This window comes from Nomascus leucogenys, chromosome 6 (assembly GCF_006542625.1).
Source record: "Nomascus leucogenys isolate Asia chromosome 6, Asia_NLE_v1, whole genome shotgun sequence".
NCBI lineage: Eukaryota > Metazoa > Chordata > Mammalia > Primates > Hylobatidae > Nomascus > Nomascus leucogenys.
In genome coordinates, this window is record NC_044386.1 from 78,426,406 (window position 1) to 78,445,534 (window position 19,129).

General features: G+C 43.1%; 2 protein-coding genes and 1 non-coding gene across 3 annotated transcripts in view; 1 reads left to right on the top strand and 2 right to left on the bottom strand.

Annotated features, from left to right (window-relative positions):
• The window catches only part of MYO1E (myosin IE), a 233,336-nt gene that overhangs the window by 55,063 nt on the left and 159,144 nt on the right, over positions 1-19,129 (bottom strand). Inside the window, exons 11-16 of the mRNA XM_030814491.1 lie at positions 18,387-18,467; positions 17,976-18,062; positions 14,283-14,369; positions 12,465-12,632; positions 9,172-9,257; positions 6,087-6,168 (exon numbers count right to left, since the gene is read on the bottom strand). Coding sequence (XP_030670351.1) covers positions 6,087-6,168; positions 9,172-9,257; positions 12,465-12,632; positions 14,283-14,369; positions 17,976-18,062; positions 18,387-18,467 — 591 coding nt within the window. The remainder of the gene's footprint in view (positions 1-6,086; positions 6,169-9,171; positions 9,258-12,464; positions 12,633-14,282; positions 14,370-17,975; positions 18,063-18,386; positions 18,468-19,129) is intronic.
• LDHAL6B (lactate dehydrogenase A like 6B) lies at positions 10,624-12,301 on the top strand. Its single transcript, XM_003267047.4, has one exon. It carries the CDS (start codon positions 10,736-10,738, stop codon positions 11,879-11,881), a length of 1,146 nt encoding a protein of 381 aa, XP_003267095.1. The 5' UTR covers positions 10,624-10,735; the 3' UTR covers positions 11,882-12,301.
• LOC115835804 lies at positions 16,414-16,554 on the bottom strand. Its single transcript, XR_004030815.1, has one exon. It is a non-coding gene; the product is annotated as a U4 spliceosomal RNA (small nuclear RNA).

A 19,129-nucleotide genomic window follows, 5' to 3' on the forward strand; every position in this document is an offset into this window, starting at 1 on the left:
ATTTCTTTGCAAATCTAGAATATTCTATATAAAACCTTCTATTGATGCCTGTGCACTGGGTACTTAAAGTAGAACTGGATTCAAGCAGAAAAAGCCACATAAAGCTGAAATTGCTTATGAAGTATTTTAAACCCTGAGCATCTCAAACTTTGAAGAAACGGGAGTAGAGCTCACATCAGCATTCCTACCCCACAGCTGAGCACACCCTGTGGGTCCAAGGATGTGGCACACATGCGAACTCCACTTCCAAGCAAAGCAGCCTGAAGAGAGAAAACCTCTAAAAGAAAAAAAAGTAAAAAGGGACCTCCAAAGCCAGAAAACCATTACAAAGTCAGCAGAAGAGATTTGCTTGCAAGAGACAACCCTCTCTCAATTAGGACTTTTCTGTTTTCATGGGTTTGGGAAATCTGAAACCCTTGAGAAAAACTATCGAGTATATTCAAAGCAAGATATTCATTGGTGAATTAAGTTCTCTGTTTACATGTGCAGGAAATAGCATTCTTTGCGATGCTTGAAATTGAGGACAGACAGGGCTGCAGAGGTTGCATGATCAAAGCAAAGTCCTATGATGAAAAAGTAAATTGCCTCTTATGTTCTTTGATGATGTAGACTGCACTTGAGAACAAATTTGACGATTTTTGCAATACATCAGGTGCAGCCGGAGGGGGACTGCAGAGTTGAATATAACACAGCTTTTTTTTTCCTTAAAATCCCCAAATTCTTAATTTTTTAAACTTCATTTTTAGATTTTAGTTTTATAGTTAATTACGACTTTTTTTTTTTTTTTTTTTTGAGCCGGAGTCTCACTCTGAGGCCCAGGCTGGAGTGCAGTGGCGTGATCTCTGCTCATTGCAACCTCTGCCTCCCAGGTTCAAGCGATTGTCCTGCCTCCACCTCCCGAGTAGCTGGAAGTACAGGCATATGCCACCAGGCCCAGCTAATTTTTGTAATTTTAGTACAGACGGGGTTTCACCATGTTGGTCAGGCTGGTCTCAAACTCCTGACCTCAGGTGATCCACCCGCCTCGGCCTCTCAAAGTGCTGGGATTACAGGCGTGAGCCACTGTGCCCGGCCTACAACTTTTAATTTCCAAGAATAACTTTGCAAACTCTTTTGTCCTAAGTATTTAACAGCATTTCTTCTTTTTCACCTCAGTGTAAGAAAACATAGAGAGGCAAGTGTAACTTAGGTTTATAAGTCACTTGCCATAGTCCTCTCCAGCTACAATAGTGACAGATAACATTTACTGAGTTTGCAGTGTGGATTAGATAAATGGATTATCTCATTTATGCCTCACAACAACCCAAAGAGGTAGCTACTATTTAATATTATTCCTGTTTTTTAGATGAGAAAGCTGGGCCTTAAAGAAACAAAGTATTGCTCAAGATGATACAATTTGCATGCAAGAGAAGTAAGGCTTGAACCCATGTCCATGGGCTACCAGGCCTGTTCTTTGGCAACAATGCTATCCTGCCTTGCTGACAAAGAGATAGGATCATTTAGTGTGATATAAAAGGAATTAACTGGGTGAGGTAGGATTAGACAGAAGCCACCAGGCTGTGAATAATTAATTTCAGCAAATAGAAATACATCTTAACCATCAAAATCATCCTGCATTTCAATAGCTATGGGTCAACTTTATTTATTTATTTTTAATTTCTGAAACAGGGTCTTGCTCTGTTGTCCAGGCTGGAGTAGAGTGGCATGATCACAGCTCACTACAGCCTTGGCCTCCCAAGCTCAAGTGATCCTTCCACCTCAGCCCTCTGTGTAGCTGGGACTGGAAGCACATGTCACCACACCCAGCTAACCCAGCTAATTTTTGAAAAAAATTTTTTGTAGAGATGGGGTCTCACTATATTTCTCAGACTGGTCTTCAATCCTGGCCTCAAGCAGTCTTCCCCCCCTTGGCCTCCCAGAGTGCTGAGATTACAGGTGTGAGCCACTGTGCCCAGCCTTGGGTCAACTTAAGACATCTGCTGAGGTGGTTGTGAAGCAGTAACTGAATTTAATCCTGATTCCAGCCAAGAAGGGTTCCTAAGTTAGGACAGAAAAGTACCAACAGCACTTGCTCAACAGAAGCAGGTGTTAAAATATGCAGACAGCACAGTGAGAAACGGCTTAGGGTGAAAACTCCTCATTCTACCTTCAACAGAGATGACAGCAGGCCTGACTGTGGGTCCTGGCACTTTTATTTGCAAGCTACATGACTAATCACTAGATTTCTCTGGCCCTCAGTTCTCTATCTGTAAACTAAGTAGGTTGAACTAGAAGACCTCTAATTTAATCTAGAGATTGAAATAGATATTAAAAAACAAACAATCAGGCCGGGTGCAATGGCTCACTCCTGTAATCTCTGCACTTTCGGAGGCTGAGGCAGGCGGATCAATTGAAGTCAGGAATTTGAGACCAGCCTGGCCAACGTGGTGAAATCTTGTCTCTACTAAAAAAAATACCAAAAAATTAGCCAGGCATGGTGGTGCCACCTGTAGTCCAGCCACGTGGGAGGCTGAGGCAGGAGGATCACTTGAACCTGGGAGGTGGAGGTTGCAGTGAGCCAAGATCGCATCACTGCCCTTCAGCCTGGGTGACAAAGCAAGGCTCCATCTCAAGAAAAAAACAAAACAAAACAAAAAACCCCAACCAATCCAATCACCTGCATGATGCCTGCACTTCCACTGTCATGTCCCTTATAGCTCCAGCTGCACTCAGATAAAGCTGTAGCCAGTCTGCCTTTGCCAACTCTGAGCTTGATTCTGTTTCTCTGTAGCATCAATCTTTGGCTCTAATTTAAATATGGGATGAGTATCCCTTATCTGAAATGCTTGGGACCGGAAGTGTTTCGGATTTTGGATTTTTTCAGACTTTGGAATATTGGCATTATACTTTATTTTATTTTTTGAGATGGAGTCTTGCTCTGTCGCCCAGGCTGGAGTTCAATGGCACGATCTCGGCTCACTGCAACCTCCACCTCCTGGGCTCAAGTGATTCTCCTGCCTCAGCCTCCTGAGTAGCTGGGATTACAAGCTCCTGCCATCATGCCCAGCTAATTTTTGTGTTTTTAGTAGAGATGGGGTTTCACCACGTTGGCCAGACTGACCTCAAATGATCCACCCACCTCGGTCTCCCAAAGTGCTAGGATCACAGCCATGAGCCACTGTGCCTGCCTGCATTATAATTTATAGTTGAGTATCCCTAATCTGAAAAGCTGAAATCCAAAATGCTTCAAAATTTGAAACTGTTTGAGCACCAACATGATGCTCAGAGGAGATGCTCATCGGAGCATTTCAGGATTTGGGATGCTCAACCTGTACTGGTCCCTTCCAGACACAACAATATTGAATTAGGTAAAACCTCAAAATCAAGTGCTATTAAATATTACTATATTTATACTTTTATCTATAATCAAGATAATAAGAGTTCCCATCAAATGAATATTTTATTAGTTAAATCCTACAAATCAGTTTAAATTTTTAAATAATTAGAATATAATGAAATATATAACACTACGATGACCTTGAACACAAGTTTAATTTTTCTTTCAAGGAACTCAGAATCCTTTTAAATGCTTATGCCTCAGGGATATCGTTAAGATGACAATGATGTCTGCAAAATACTGTGGATATGGAATGTATCAGAGATTGGGCCATGGCTATGTATCTGTAAGAGGTACTGGGAAAGACTTTTATTCCTATGTGGAGGCAGATAGCCAGGCAGACAGAGGTCACAACATCCACCAAGGAGAGTGTGCCTGGAGGTGGGAAAACATGCTGTACTCTCTTTAGGTAAACTGGGTGACTTCAGCTTGACCTCCCTAGACAAGGGCCTGGGACTTGTAAACCTAAACATTTTGGAAACATCCCACAGTGGTGGCACTTTGAGCCTTCAACCAGACAAGCATACAAAGGAAAGAAAGGAGACAAGTCTTCAAGGAGGATAAAAGTGTCCCTACCCTTGCTCTCCTTTTTATAGACAATAATCCAGACCACTTGGAAATGAGTCATCATAACCTGGATGATCTGGGCCCCTTGGATCTGAATGTGACAAGTCTTATGACTTGATTTTCCAGCCCAGAGTTAATTCTTATCCAGGACTTAGGAGTAAAGGCATGAGTCATAAACTTCATGCAGACATTAATATCTGGGCCTCATGAGAATTTCATCTGTTTTCTGCTTTCAGCAATCTGCTCCAGTAAGCCTAACCCAGTGACTGTCCTGGGGCTACTAAATTTCTCTAGTTCTTTCAACATGATGTTCTTGACACTCAGAGGGCTCTACCCAACAGCTGAAAGCCCAGGCTGGACACGGTGGCTTGCGCCTGTAATCCTAGCATTGTGGGAGGATCGCTTGAGCCCGGGAGTTCAAGACCAGCCTGGGTGACATTGTGAGACCCCCAACTTTACAAAAAAAGAAAAAAACAACAATTAAGCAGAGACCAACAACGGCGATACAAGAATGGGGCTAATGGGAAAGAACGTAGTCACAGCATATATATACATCTTGTGTTCAGTATGCCTCAGGCACTGCGTTACATGCTTCCAATGAATTATGAAGCTGAATCATCACAGTAATCTCTTAAGATAGACACTAATATCTCCATTTTACAGGGAAGCGGTGAGGGCACTGAGAGCGTAAGTAACACCTTGGCAAGCACACAGCGAGGAAAAGCCAGAGCTGAGATTCGAACACAGGCGAGCAAACTCAAAGCCCTGTTGTCACTCAACCATTCCTTTGATTGTAAAACTGAGGAAGTATTTAGCTGGTATAATTAAAAAAAAATTATTCTTAACCAGTATGATTTTAAAAAATAGCTTAGTGAGTATTTCTTAGAGTTACATGATTGTGTGTGACACAATGACAAAAACTATTTTTTTCTTTTTTTTTTGGAGACAGGGTCTTTTTCTGGCCCCCAGGCTGGAGCAATCATGGCTCACTGCAGCTTTGACTTCCTTGACTAAAGCGATCCTCCTGCCTCAGCCTCCCAAGTAGCTGAGAGCATAGATTTGAGCCACTATACCTGCCTAATTTTTATTTTTAGTAGAGATGGGGTTCTCATTATATCGCACAGGTTGGTCTCGAACTCCTGGGGTCAAGTAATCCTCCCTCCTCGGCCTCCAAAAGTGTTGGGATTACAGGCCTGAGCCACTACATCTGGCTGACACAGACTTTTTTTTTTTTTTGACATGGAGTTTTACTCTTGTTGCCCAGGCTGGAGTACAATGGGGCAATCTTGGCTCACTGCAACCTCTGCCTCCCGGGTTCAAGTGATTATCCTGCCTCAGCCTCCTGAGTAGCTGGGATTACAGTCATGTGCCACCATGCCTGGCTAATTTTGTACTTTTAGTAGAGACAGGGTTTCTCCATGTTGTTCAGGCTGGTCTTAAACTCCTGACCTCAGGTGATCCACCCACCTCAGCCTCCCAGCGTGCTGGGATTACAGGCATTAGCTGACGCACCCAGCCCACAAACTCTTAATTCGGTGTAATTAAGTGTAAACTCTTAATTCAGTGTAATGGCTCAGGTACCACAGAACCCTGCCTACTTCCTGAGAAACACTGTAAGATTTCCTTCAGACTTTGAGACACCAGGTGGCTAGATGTGTCTTCAATTCACAGCAAGGAGAGGCCTGCAGGACCCAGTGAGGAGGCATGCATAAATTGCCCCTAAAAGACCAAGCAGAATTTCTGGCAAGTAACGTTCCATAACTGGCAGGTTTTTGGGCCTGGCCTGGAAAACTGTCATCAATATCCAAAACATGGCTGCGAACCACAACATTTCTCTGATAGTTTAACATAAATTCTTCCAGATTCTGTTTAAGGCCATTTCCTCTTAGAAAGTAGCTGATTATCATCTGCTGACTATTAAGCTATGAGGTACTTAATATCCATTTAAGGTTTCGGTACAGCCAAGTCAAATTCAGCTTGCATCCTGGAACCTTTTAACAAGCAGCGATGTTACTTCTGGGCAGCTTCTGTAAGGATCTCCTCACATCTCACTGACCTCATCCTGGCCCAGGGGTGCAGTTCCTGACTCCTAGAAAGCCCTAGCCCTTATAAGAATCTATAAACTTCCTAAAATAGAACTAACCTTTATTTTGCTTCCGGCAGTAGTTGGGCGCCCTTTCTTGTCAGCCTGCAGATTTTCCGGAAATAAAGACTTTATGAAAGGCCTGGAAAAGGAGAAAGAGAATGAATTAGCAATCTGTAAGTACCTTTGGGGCTGAAAGCCTGCCTTTTTAGAGGATGGGGTGAAGGGCTATCACCAGGCACATAACCTTGGCTACAGAAAAGCCATCTGACTCACAATGCGGGCCACCAAGATGTGACTTGGGGAAATGAACAATGGACAAAAGACATGAAGGGAAAGAATTCTAAGATATAAGCAATTTGGAATCAAAGACTGCAAAATAAATTTTAAAACGTTGCCTTTCCAACGCCCCTAGTCACAGGAATTGAGGTATATCTTGACAGAACATAACAGAGGGAGGTCAGTAGGGGATTTCAGGTTTTTGTTTTCTTTTGTTTTTGAGATAGGGTCTTGCTCTACTGCCCAGGTTGGAGCGCAGGGGTTCAATCATGGCTCACTGCAGCCTCGACCTCCCAGGCTCAAGCCATCTTCCCACCTCTGCCTCCTGAGTAGTTGGGACTATATATAGGCAGGCGCCACCACGTCCAGCTAATTCTTGTATTTTCTTTAGAGATGGGGTTTCGCCATGTTTCCCAGGCTGGTCTCAAACAACTGGACTCAAGAGGTGCTCCTGCCTCAGCCTCCTGAAGTGTTGGGACTACAGGCGTGAGGCACTGCGCCCGGCCAGCATGTGTTTGTTAAGACAAGCAAGATAGACCAGAGCTCAGGGAATTATATGAAATGTCTGGATTCAGTGCAGATGCTGCTTTGCTCTAGAGCAGAGTTTCTGAGTCTGGGCACCATTGGTATCTGCGGCTGAATAATTCTTTGTTGGGGGCCGAGGAGGGCGCCTCTTCTACATATTGTGGGATATTTAGCAGCATCCATGGTCTCTGCTCACCAGATGCCAGTAGCACACTGTTCCCAGCTCTACACAGAAAACCTTGACAAACTGCTTTTGAGTATGAGCAATTTTAAGTGGAGCAGTAACAAATCATGAGTGCTCTGCCGGCTGAATATACTTTTTTTTTTTTCTTTTTGAGATGGAGTCTCGCTCTGTCGCCCAGGCTGGAGTGCAGTGGTGCGATCTTGGCTCACTGCAACCTCTGCCTCCCGGGTTCAAGCGATTCTCCTGCCTCAGCCTCCTAAGTAGCTGGGACTACAAGCGCGTGCCACCACGCACAGCTAATGTTTGTATTATTAGTAGAGACAGGGTTTCAACATGTTGGCCAGAGTGGTCTTGATCTCTTGACCTCGTGATCCACCCACCTTGGCCTCCCAAAGTGCTGTGATTACAGGCATGAGCCACTGTGCCCGGCCTGAAGATACTTTCATTAGTGGTGCTATTTGAGCTGCATGTGTTTATATGTGCCTCACTAGCAACAGGGCAGGGACAATGCCTTACTCACCTTAGTGTCCCTGGTGTCTGAAGCATAGCATGGTGCATAGTTGGTCCATAATATATATTTGCTGACTGGGTGAATGACGGGATCCATGTAAATTAGGAATCTGACATTCAAACTCAAACTCACTGCCTCCACAATGACTTTTTGGGCATCTTGAATTTTCCAGGAAGTCTCCCCAGCGATCTACTTTTAACTTGATCAGATACAACTACAGATTTTGACATCAAATGTGTTTACAAAATAACAGGCCATGTCTATATGACAGCAGTTTATGTGGAAGCAATAATAGCTCTTAAACTTGGCATGAATTTTAATAATTTTTTAAAAACAATCTCTGGAAGCAAGTCTGCACCTGACTGCCATAAAACCCACAAGCCAGGACTTGTGGCTCACCTAACCATCTCAGAGAAGAACAAATTGATTTTGTATGTTTTGAATAAAAAGAAATGCAAAATCTCAAAAATGGTGGTGTGACTGCAAGGAAGGGCAGGGATGGAGAGCAGAGATTGAGGAGGGGCAGGGAGCTACAGGGACAGAATTAAATGGAGCAGATCAGCTGACCAGGGCCTGAAAAGGAAACTCTTGCTTTGCTTTCATTGCAGTCAGGCCTTTATTAGGAAATTATCAGGCTCGCTGCTGTTGATTAGAGAAGCTGGCCTTGCTATTGTGACAGCTTAAGTAATACAGAGCAAAAGGGCAGCTCTTACTTGAAAGAAGCTCTAGAAATTGTAAGATCTGGCATGCATGGGCCTTGCCTTGCAAGCATGGACTTGCTCATGTAAATTACATCTTCTTATGTGTTATCCAGGATCTTGAGAACCTTTTCAGGGAAGAGGGGAGGAAGGCAGAGGTGGTCTTGAGAGATCTAGCAGCGTGCAAGGGGGATACCCCCACTCTTCTACCCCTACAGCTGAAACAGGGTCTTGGGAGTTAAAATGGATCTCTTAGTCACTCCTTCTTTAGTTGTCCCTCCCAGAGTTCTCAAACCATTTCTTAAGTACTTCCAGGACTCTGGTTAATGTGGGTCTTGCTAAGCCATTAACCATCTTTAAAAATTCAATGACCATGAAGAAGAGTTCAAGGGCAAAGTATCATAGAACCAGACTGTTCCACTCTTGAATAGTCAGAAATGGCCATCCCAATCCAAAGCCAGTGGGCTAATTTCTCCCTCTTAATAGTATTGAAAGGTAGAAAGCCTGAGGCCCTGAAGGACCTGTAGATGGCACTTGGAATTTGGGGGCATGAAGTGTTAGGGACATAAAAGGGAGACACTGATATAGAGAAGAGAAAGCTATTTTGAGAAACCAAATAGATTAGTGATAATCCAGACCCAATAGCATAAAGGAACAAAATGCTAACCACTAAACATCGCAGGTGTTTTTTTTGTTTTGTTTTGTTTTTTTCTTTATTAGAGACACAGTGTTCCTATGTTGCCTGGTTGGAGGGCAGCGGCTATTCACAGGAGTGATCACAGCTCACTGCAGCCTCCAACTCCTAGGATTAAGTGATCCTCCTGCCTCAGCCTCCCGAGTAGCTGGGACTATAGGAACACACCACCACACCCAGCTCATAAGTTTGTTTTCATATTGAAAATTTCATCAAACGTATATCCCCTGTCAACTATGGCAAAACATACTTACAGCTCACTGCTCTGCATAAGCTCGATGAGATCCATAAAAAGCACATCCCGGTTCCTTTCACAAAAGCCATCCATGTCATAGGATACCTGGCCAAGAATGGAAAGAAATCGAATTTCATTGAACAACATGTAATTTCATTGAACAAAATGTAATTCATTGAACAAAATCATTTATTGAATAAAAACTCTAATTTCACCGAACAAAAAACCCAAGCTGGCATGGCTATCCTCACCACAACATGTGGATTTCCAGATGTTGCATTTGGAATTTCATTGTGCACTGTCACAGGAAGGCTGTGCATGTCTTACTTGTTAGCTGACTTAGTGGGGAAGGCCTGCAGATGCTGATGAGTATCTGGCTGCCTGGATGGCCCAGCTGATCCATAATCAGAACTCTAGCTCTCAAGGACCCATACCCCTTCTTCAGTGGATCCATAGGGGTGTCTAAGTAACAAACTCAATACTTTTCCTAAATTTTAGCTAAGACAGAGCAAAAGTGAAGCACCTCATGCTCAGTAATTCACTGCAATAAGCCATGTCATCTAAGGCTTTGCAGTTTCTCCCAGAAGTGGTATCAAATTTGCACCAATCTGGCCAGAAACTTATGCTCAGATATTCTGTTTAACAAGAGATCAGCTGGGATGATGGATGAGACCAGGGGATTTCCATAGGACCAGGAAGTCCCCAAGACCATGACCTCAACTTAACTTTTTTATCATCAGCAGCCCCACACAGCCTGGCACCCAGTAGGCACCCAATACTCATGGGTTTTATAAGAACAAACACCAAAAGTGAACTCTGGGCCTCAATTTATACTACCAGTAGGCAAGGGGAGACAAGGAATGCCAGTCTGTGATTCCAGCAGGAGGCAAGACGAAAATCCATTTCTTCAGCAGCTAATATATGTAGCAGGGTGATTCATATTCCAAAAATATGCAGTAGCATGATGAGATTTAGTGCTGGAGTGACTCCCAGCCGGCCCCTACCCTGCTCAAGCCCCAGCTGACTGTCCCAGTGTGGGACCTGGCCAGGACTGGCACCAAGGCAGTGGGATCCTTTCAAAATAGGCTTCCAGCACCATAGACCAGAAAGCAGGAGCCCAATTCTGGGACACTGGGAGATGGTGCAGGCAGCCACCGGTCCGCAAAGCACAGAGCCCTATCCTTCCTGGCAGGGTCACGGTTCAGAAAACGAAATCTTATTTTCATCTGTAGTTAACAGAAGCATGTTTCCTCGGCATTCATACTAAAAATAAAAAATTAGTAATTCCAGGGATCTAGGTTAGCCTCTTAAGCATGTCAACTACTGATAATACTCTTTGTAAAACTAACTCCAGAAATCACTTGCTAGAGAAGCAGCCCTTCACTGCCTTAGTCTGAGCACCCACGGAAAGCACGTGTCGGAGACTCTGGCAAGGCCCGCGCAGCCGCAGTAGAGGGCCAGGGGGGGGTCACGCGCACCCGCCGTAGAGTGCTGAAGGTCCTGCCAACGGCTCTCTTGGCGTCTCAACGTTCGGATCAGCAGCTTTTTTCCATTCTCTCTCTCCACTTCTTGAGTGAGCAGCCATGAGTTGGACTGTGCCTATTGTGCGGGCCAGCCAGAGAGTGAGCTCGGTGGGAGCGAATTTCCCATGCCTGGGGATGGCCCTGTGTCCCCGTCAAGCAGGGCGCATCCCGCTCAAGGGCGCCTGGCTCTTCACCCCTGTGAGCAAGATGGCGACTGTGAAGAGTGAGCTTATTGAGCGCTTCACTTCCGAGGAGCCCGTTCATCACAGTAAGGTCTCCATCATAGGAACTGGATCGGTGGGCATGGCCTGTGCTATCAGCATCTTATTAAAAGGCTTGAGTGATGAACTTGCCCTTGTGGATCTTGATGAAGACAAACTGAAGGGTGAGACAATGGATCTTCAACATGGCAGCTCTTTCACGAAAATGCCAAATATTGTTTGTAGCAAAGATTACTTTGTCACAGCAAACTCCAACCTAGTGATTATCACAGCAGGTGCACGCCAAGAAAAGGGAGAAACACGCCTTAATTTAGTCCAGCGAAATGTGGCCATCTTCAAGTTAATGATTTCCAGTATTGTCCAGTACAGCCCCCACTGCAAACTGATTATTGTTTCCAATCCAGTGGATATCTTAACTTATGTAGCTTGGAAGTTGAGTGCATTTCCCAAAAACCGTATTATTGGAAGCGGCTGTAATCTGGATACTGCTCGTTTTCGTTTCTTGATTGGACAAAAGCTTGGTATCCATTCTGAAAGCTGCCATGGATGGATCCTCGGAGAGCATGGAGACTCAAGTGTTCCTGTGTGGAGTGGAGTGAACATAGCTGGTGTCCCGCTGAAGGATCTGAACTCTGATATAGGAACTGATAAAGATCCTGAGCAATGGAAAAATGTCCACAAAGAAGTGATTGCTACTGCCTATGAGATTATTAAAATGAAAGGTTATACTTCTTGGGCCATTGGCCTATCTGTGGCTGATTTAACAGAAAGTATTTTGAAGAATCTTAGGAGAACACATCCAGTTTCCACCATAATTAAGGGCCTCTATGGAATAGATGAAGAAGTATTTCTCAGTGTTCCTTGTATCCTGGGAGAAAATGGTATTACCAACCTTATAAAGATAAAGCTGACCCCTGAAGAAGAGGCCCATCTGAAAAAAAGTGCAAAAACACTTTGGGAAATTCAGAAGGAGCTTAAGCTTTAAAGTTGTCTAAAACTACCATTCAGAAATTATTGAAGAGATCATAGATACAGGATTATATAACAAAATTTTGAATAAACTTGAATTCCTAAAAGATGGAAACAGGAAAGTAGGTAGACTGACTTTCCTATTTATTTAGTCCTCCAGCTCTTTTATTGAGCATCCATGTGCTGGACGATACTTATTTACAATTCCTAAGTATTTTTGGTACCTCTGATGTAGCAGCACTTGCCATGTTATATATATGTAGTTGGCATTTGGTTCCCAAAAAGTAGGATGTAGGTATTTATTGTGTTCTAGAAATTCTGGCTCTTTTCATTAGATATATGCTATTTCTTTCATTCTTGCTGGTTTATACCTATGTTCATTTATATGCTGTAAAAAAGTAGTAGCTTCTTCTACAATGTACATACAAAAACAATGCAGCAGTATATACAATCTTTTGTTTTGCTTCCTTTGATAGTTAATAAATTCTATTTGTTGAATGAATAAAGTACGGCGAGCCATATGATTTGCTTCATGAGAAACCAGATCACAGACCCAAAGGCTTAAAACAGATAGACATTAAAATGGATGTTGGCCATACCTTCCCAGCATAATGATGAATGATGAAGCCTTGGTTCCAACTGTTGAAGTGCTCATGACTCCCAATCTGCATCTGAAGTTTCTGGAGCAGCGTCTGATCTGCCCCCTCACCCACCGCATGCATCGTGGCGCACACGTCATCCAGGATGCTCATGATGCCAGGAGGGTTCTGATGGGAGCAAGAAGGCAAGGCCCTAGTCACTGACCTCTCCAAAACAGACAATGCTTATCAGGTCCCTTCTTAGGCAAGGAAACAGCTCCCCAGACTTAAGATACCATCTTGAAAGTCAGCCTTCCCCTTCAGGCAAGAATGCAATTAATAGTCCCAAATAGGGAGTCACCACTTAGATCTAAAGAGGGAGGAAACTCCATTTTCCAAAAAGCTGTTTAACTCCCTGAAGTTTTATCCAAGAGTCATGCACAGATCATTATCTGCTCACTCATATTCATGCCAAATTGACTTAAGGCTTAAGAATCCAAAAGTAAAAACATTTTCCTTTGACCTAATCTATTTCTTCATGTTCTCTTTCAGCGTGTTACCCATATAGGCATCATTTACATAGTTATTTAGTGTACACATTGTATAATGCATTTCCTTTTTCACATAGCACTATTTTATAAGCATTCCTCATGTTTTACACATTCTTCACACTTACTATTTTAATGGCTATATTTCTCTGTTCTGATACGCTATAGTTTGTTTAATAACTAAGTTGTCTGGCCAGGCATGGTGGCTCATGCCTGTAATCCCAGCACATTAGGAGGCCGAGGTGAGTGGATCACGACGTCAGGAGTTTGAGACCAGCCTGGCCAAAATGGTGAAACCCCCCTCTACTAAAAATACAAAAATTAGCCAGGTGTGGTGGTGGGTGCCTGTAATCCCAGCTACTCAGGAGGCTGAGACGGGAGAATCGCTTGAACCTGGGAGATGGAGGTTGCAGTGAGCCGAGATTATGCCACTGCACTCCAGCCTGGGCAATAGAGTGAGACACCTCTCCAAATAAATAAATAAATATGTAAATAAATAAATAAGTTGTCTATGGATGTTTTTAGTTTCCAGTTTTTGGCTTTTATATATATAAAAAAACCCTATAGAGATATTTGTTCTGTATCACTTTTATTTTGAATCACCTTTTTTTTTTTTTTTTTTTTTTTTGAGACAGGGTCTTGCCTTGCTCTGTCACCCAGGCTGGAGTGCAGTGGCACAGTCTCAGCTCACCATAGCCTCAACCTCCCAGGCTCAAGTGATCCTCCCACCTCAGCCTCCAGAGTAGCTGGGACCACAGGTGCGTGCCACCATGCCTGGCTAATTTTTGTATTTAGCTAATACAATTTTTGTATTAGCTAAGTTTTGTGTTTAGAAACAGGGTTTCACCATGTTGCTGGGACTAGTCTTGAACCCCTGTGCTCAAGCGATCCACCTGCCTCGGCCTCCCAAAGTACTGGGATTACAGGCATGAGCCACCATGCCCAGCCTGAATCAGTCATTAAGGCTAAAGTCCTAGAAGTTGGACTAGAACACAGGGCCAATTTTATGGCTCTTCACATGCTAAGTCATCATGTGATCCTGCCTTCTCTTAGAATTCAGTAACAACTTCCATTTGTAAATTGACATTTTACTTCTGTCCACATGTTCATATTTACTGCCAGAATAAAACCCTACCGTTTTCTTTTCACACATACAGAAAACTAGTACAATCGGTCAAATTCTCTGCAAATCAGAGTTGTCACGATGCCGGTTCTAAAACAACACGGAGAATAAAAACTCACTTAACGTAAACCTGTGAGCAGTGAAGAGACATACTAAACCAACACTTACCACTTTGTTCTCTATGAGGTCACATACGATTTTATTATTAAAGTACTCAATGGGTGTCCATCTTATTCCCTCTTGAACATATTCTTCCTGTAAGACAGAAACCAGGAACTCACATTATTTCCCAAACAGCAAGAGCTCTGCACGGACAAACCCTGAATGGACAAAGATTCCCATGAAAAAGAAAAACCTGAATGTCCTTCAACAAAGACCAGGAACTTTAATTTCTTATTTTCTAAGAGGTAACAGAAAAGGAACATTTTATGACTTGGTGATTTTTATGTTTAGTTTGAACCCTATGAAATTGTTACCACACAATTGTTTCTGGCCAACGAAAACTACAATTTAGTAGCACCAAACTGATAAATCCAGTTACAAAAACAAATCACAAAACTCTTAAAATTTAACATAGGGCTGGGCGCGGTGGCTCACATCTGTAATCCCAGCACTTTGGGAGGCCAAAGTGGGCGGATCACAAGGTCAGGAGTTCAAGATCATCCTGACCAACATGGTGAAACCCTGTCTCTACTAAAAATACAAAAAGTAGCTGGGCGTGGTGGGGCGTGCCTGTAATCCCAGCTACTTGGGAGGCTGAGGCGGGAGAATTGCTTGAACCCAGGAGGTGGAGGTTGAAGTGAGCCGAGATCATGCCACTACACTCCAGCCTGGGCGACAGAGCGAAACTCCATCTCAAAAAAAAAAAAAAAAATGTAATATAGGACAGGAGTACAGATTAGCATCCAGGTACTTAATGGGAAGGTTCTTCAGTCTATTAGTTGCTCATTTAACTTGAACACCACGACACCATCCTGGTTTTTTCCTCTTTCCTCAATGGTTTTACTTTGTCGGCTTCCTTTGCTAGCACTTTCTTATTTCCAGACCTTTATATGTGGTGGAGTCTCAGGGCTCAATCTTCCAGCCTTCTCGTTTTCTCAGCCCTCCTTCTCTAGGTGATTTCAATCAATCCCATGGCTTTAAATACCACCTACAGGCTAATGACCCCTGAATTTATTTCTCTAGTCTATATCTGGCCACAGCGTTCCAGACTCAAATCCATTCTACAGATTGGAATCTTCACTTGGATGTATAATAAATAGGCCTCTCCAACTTAACCTGTTTAGAGGACCTCTGATTCCATATTTCCCGTGACCTCCAAACAACCCCGCTTCTAATCTCACCCTCCAGTAAATAGTGTCACCATCTGCCGTTATCCAGGGTATAAAGCTAAGAATCACCCGTGATTGCTCTTTCTTTCTTGGCTATTGCTAATTATTCTGAGCAAGTCCCATTCTCTCACTCTCCAGATACTCCCTCTCACCACCTGCACTGCTACCATCACCATCTGAGTCTCTACCATGTCTAGCGCAGTCTCCTGCAGCATCCCCCTCACTGGTTTTTAAACTTCCATTCTAGTTTGCTTTCCCCTGCCTCACCCCACTCTGTAAGTCTATAGAGCCACAGTGACCCTTCCAAAAACACAACAAATCAGATCATGTCACTCCTCCCTCAAAATTCTTCAATGGGTCCTCATTCCACTTACTATAAAATGCAAAGTCTCAGCCATGCCCTACAAGTTCCCATATGATCTAGCCCCTGCCTCCCACCTCCCATCTCACTGGCTATCATGCTTTCTTGGTTGTTTTGCTCTGGCTACTCTAAAGGTTGGGGAAGGCTAGAGGTTCACGGGAAACCCATATGGAAACTACCAAACCAGTTAGGAGACTACTGCAGGAGACTGGGCTAGACATGGTAGGGACTTAGATGGCAATGGTAGCAGTGGGTTTCATGTGAACCTCTAGCCTTCCCCACCCCTTAGAGTAGCTACAGCAAAACAACCAAGGGCAGGTTCCAGGGCAGAAGGTCACGTGAAACCCCCTGGTATGGTGTTTCCTAAGCAGAGGCATAAACACTTCCATAACTAAATGACCCCAAACAGCCTTTGATGTGTGCAATGGCTTGAATAGTATCCCCCCAAATTTCACGTCCACCTGGAACCTCAGAATGTGAGGTTTGGAAATAAGGTCTTTGTAAACGTAATTCACTAAGGATCTCACAGTAAGTCATCCTGGTTTTAGAGTGAACTCGAAATCCAAAAAATTGGTCTTTCTTTTTCTTTTATTTTTTTACAGTTCACTCTCCATAGACGCTGTCAAAAATTGTCAACGCCAACTATATTTCAAGTCGTCATGGCAGGGTATTGTGAAAAGTTTTCAGTTAGCAATAATCATGCCTCAGATAAACCTCACTGGCTAAAATATTGCCATTGCAGAAAGCTAAAATGGTGTCTTCATAAAAGAAAAGAGATGGAGATTTGGATATAGACACAGAGGGACACTGAAAAAGGCTACGTGAAGACACAGGCAGAGATTGGAGTCAAACTGCCATAAGCCAAGAAATGCCAGGAGCCACCAGAAACTAGAAGAGGAAGGATTCTCCCCTCTATCCTGAGAAGGAGTGTGGCCCTGAGGACTTCTTGATTTCAGAGTCTGGGCTCCAGAACTGGGAGGGAAGAAACTGCTACTGTTTTAAGTCGCTCAGTTTGTGGTGCTTTGTTATGGTGGCCCCAGGAATCCAAAACAATATGCTATCAGGAAACAATGGAAACTGCACTGAACTATTTATTTATTTATGTATCTATTTATCTATTAATATTATTTTGAGACGAAGTCTCGCTCTGTCGCCCAGGCTGGAGTGCAGTGGCACGATCTCAGCTCACTGCAACCTCCGCCTCCCGGGTTCACGCGATTCTCCTGCCTCAGCCTCCTGAGTAGCTGGGTCTACAGGCACACACCACCATACCCAACTAATTTTTGTATTTTTAGTAGAGACGGGGTTTCATCATGTTGGCCAGGCTGGTCTCGAATTCCTGACCTTAAGTGATCTGCCCGTCTCGGCCTCCCAAAGTGCAGGTATCACAGGCGTGAGCCACTGCGCCTGGCTATTATTTATTTTTGAGACAGAGTCTTGCTCTGTTGTCTAGGATGGAGTGCAGTGGTGTGATGATGTAAGCCTCGACCTCCTGGGCTCAAGCAATCCTTTCACCTCAGCCTCCAGGGTAGCTGGGACTATAGGCTTATGCTACCACGTCCAGCTAATTATTTTATTTTATTTTGTATGGACGGGGTCTCATTTTGTCCCGCAGGCTGGTCTTGAACTCCTGGGCTCAAGCAATTCTCCCGACTTGGCCTCCCAAAGTGCTAGGATTATAGGCATGAGCCACAGCACCCAGCCTACACTGAACTTTAGAAGAAACTATAGCAAGGCATGTTACCTCAGGTAAGTATTCAAATACCAGCTTTGTTAAAAATGCATGTATTATTAGGGAAGATTGAAAATGGAGTAGATCTGAGAAAACCAAGTCTTTTATTTGGAACACAATATATGCCACAGACGGTCGGCGCTGGAACTAGGCTCCCATTTCCCACGTGCTCAGTGAGTCAGTGTAGTAAAAGCAGCCAGTCTTAAGTCCAACATCACAGCATCATTTGCTTAAAGAAGAAGGCAAATGCTCCAGATGGTATTTATATTTCATAGATTAAAATGCCACAATGGCATATGGTTTTTCTGCCTGATTTTATTAGGTGCATTTCCTAATATAAGACTGGAACCCAAATCTATTATCAAAAGACAGAAATCTATACCCTTTTAAACAAAATAAATAATAAATAGAATAGGATGAAGAGAGGGACTGCTTACCTGTTCTGCCTTTAATGTCAGTTCAATAAAAATCTGCTGCAGTTTTTCATTAACAAAATTGATACAAAACTGTTCAAAGCCATTTTTCTGGAAAAAAAAAAAGTTATTCCATGTAATTCTTTCACAAAATCATTTAAAAGTCATTTCTGGAGTGATTTATTGAAATGTCTTCATGTGAAAAGCTTTAATAGAAATGTTGGATGCATCAATAGAAAGAAGTTTATATTTAGGAGAAACTAATTTGGTAAAGGTACATGAAGAACTCACAAAGGCAAAAATGAGCCTGAGTGGTTTTTTTTGTTGTTGTGGTTTTTCTGTTTTTTTTGTTTTTGCATTGCCTAGAATTATTTCTTGCAGGCCAGATGAAATATGTCACCCTCCTCAACCCCTAGTTATTCAAACTGGCCTTACCTGGAATATTTCAAAGCCATAGATGTCTAGGACGCCAATGTTGTATTCTTCATGGTCTTTCTCCATGGCTTTATTGATCGACTAGAGAAAGTAAACAACATGGCAGTGAACTCCTTTCCATTTATACTAAAAACGGGCATGCAATGGCGAAAGGGAAGCTGGACTCTACACAGCAAACACTACTGCTTGCAGGAAACAGAGGACAACGTGAAGGCAGGAGACTTGCTGCATTAACAATCTCTCAGTCCAAAGTCGAGTACTTTGGAAAACCACCAGGATTCAGAAAAGCGAGTACAGTAGACACAAAAAATGTTTGCTTAATGATGATAACCATTAATTTCTGGCCAAGTCAGCTTTCTCAGGAAGTCTTAACAATTAGAAGAAAATGTCATCTTGGAATTAAAACCTATTTCACATGAAGAACCTACACTAAAGGATCTGTAATTGTCATTTCCATTGTCTTCCATTCACCAGTCATTTAATGATGACCCAACACAATATGCCAGGGATGCTAAGGACAAGACAATCCTTGTTCCTAGGAGCTTAAAGAGAGGGTGAACTATCTGCAGATAGTAACAATAGTCATTATTTTTGAATTGATAATAGAAGCAGCTTACATCTATTGAACATTCCCCTTTGCCAGGGTTTGCTAAGTGCCCTCAATGTGTTGTTTCACTTAATTCCCATTTCAGTTCTCAAAATGGCAGTGATACCATTATTTTCCCAATTTTCCACATGGATAT

What these genes read in the sequence shown, in the direction of transcription:
- LDHAL6B (XM_003267047.4), top strand. Translation starts at nt 10,736, where the DNA reads ATGAGTTGGACTGTGCCTATTGTGCGGGCCAGCCAGAGAGTGAGCTCG.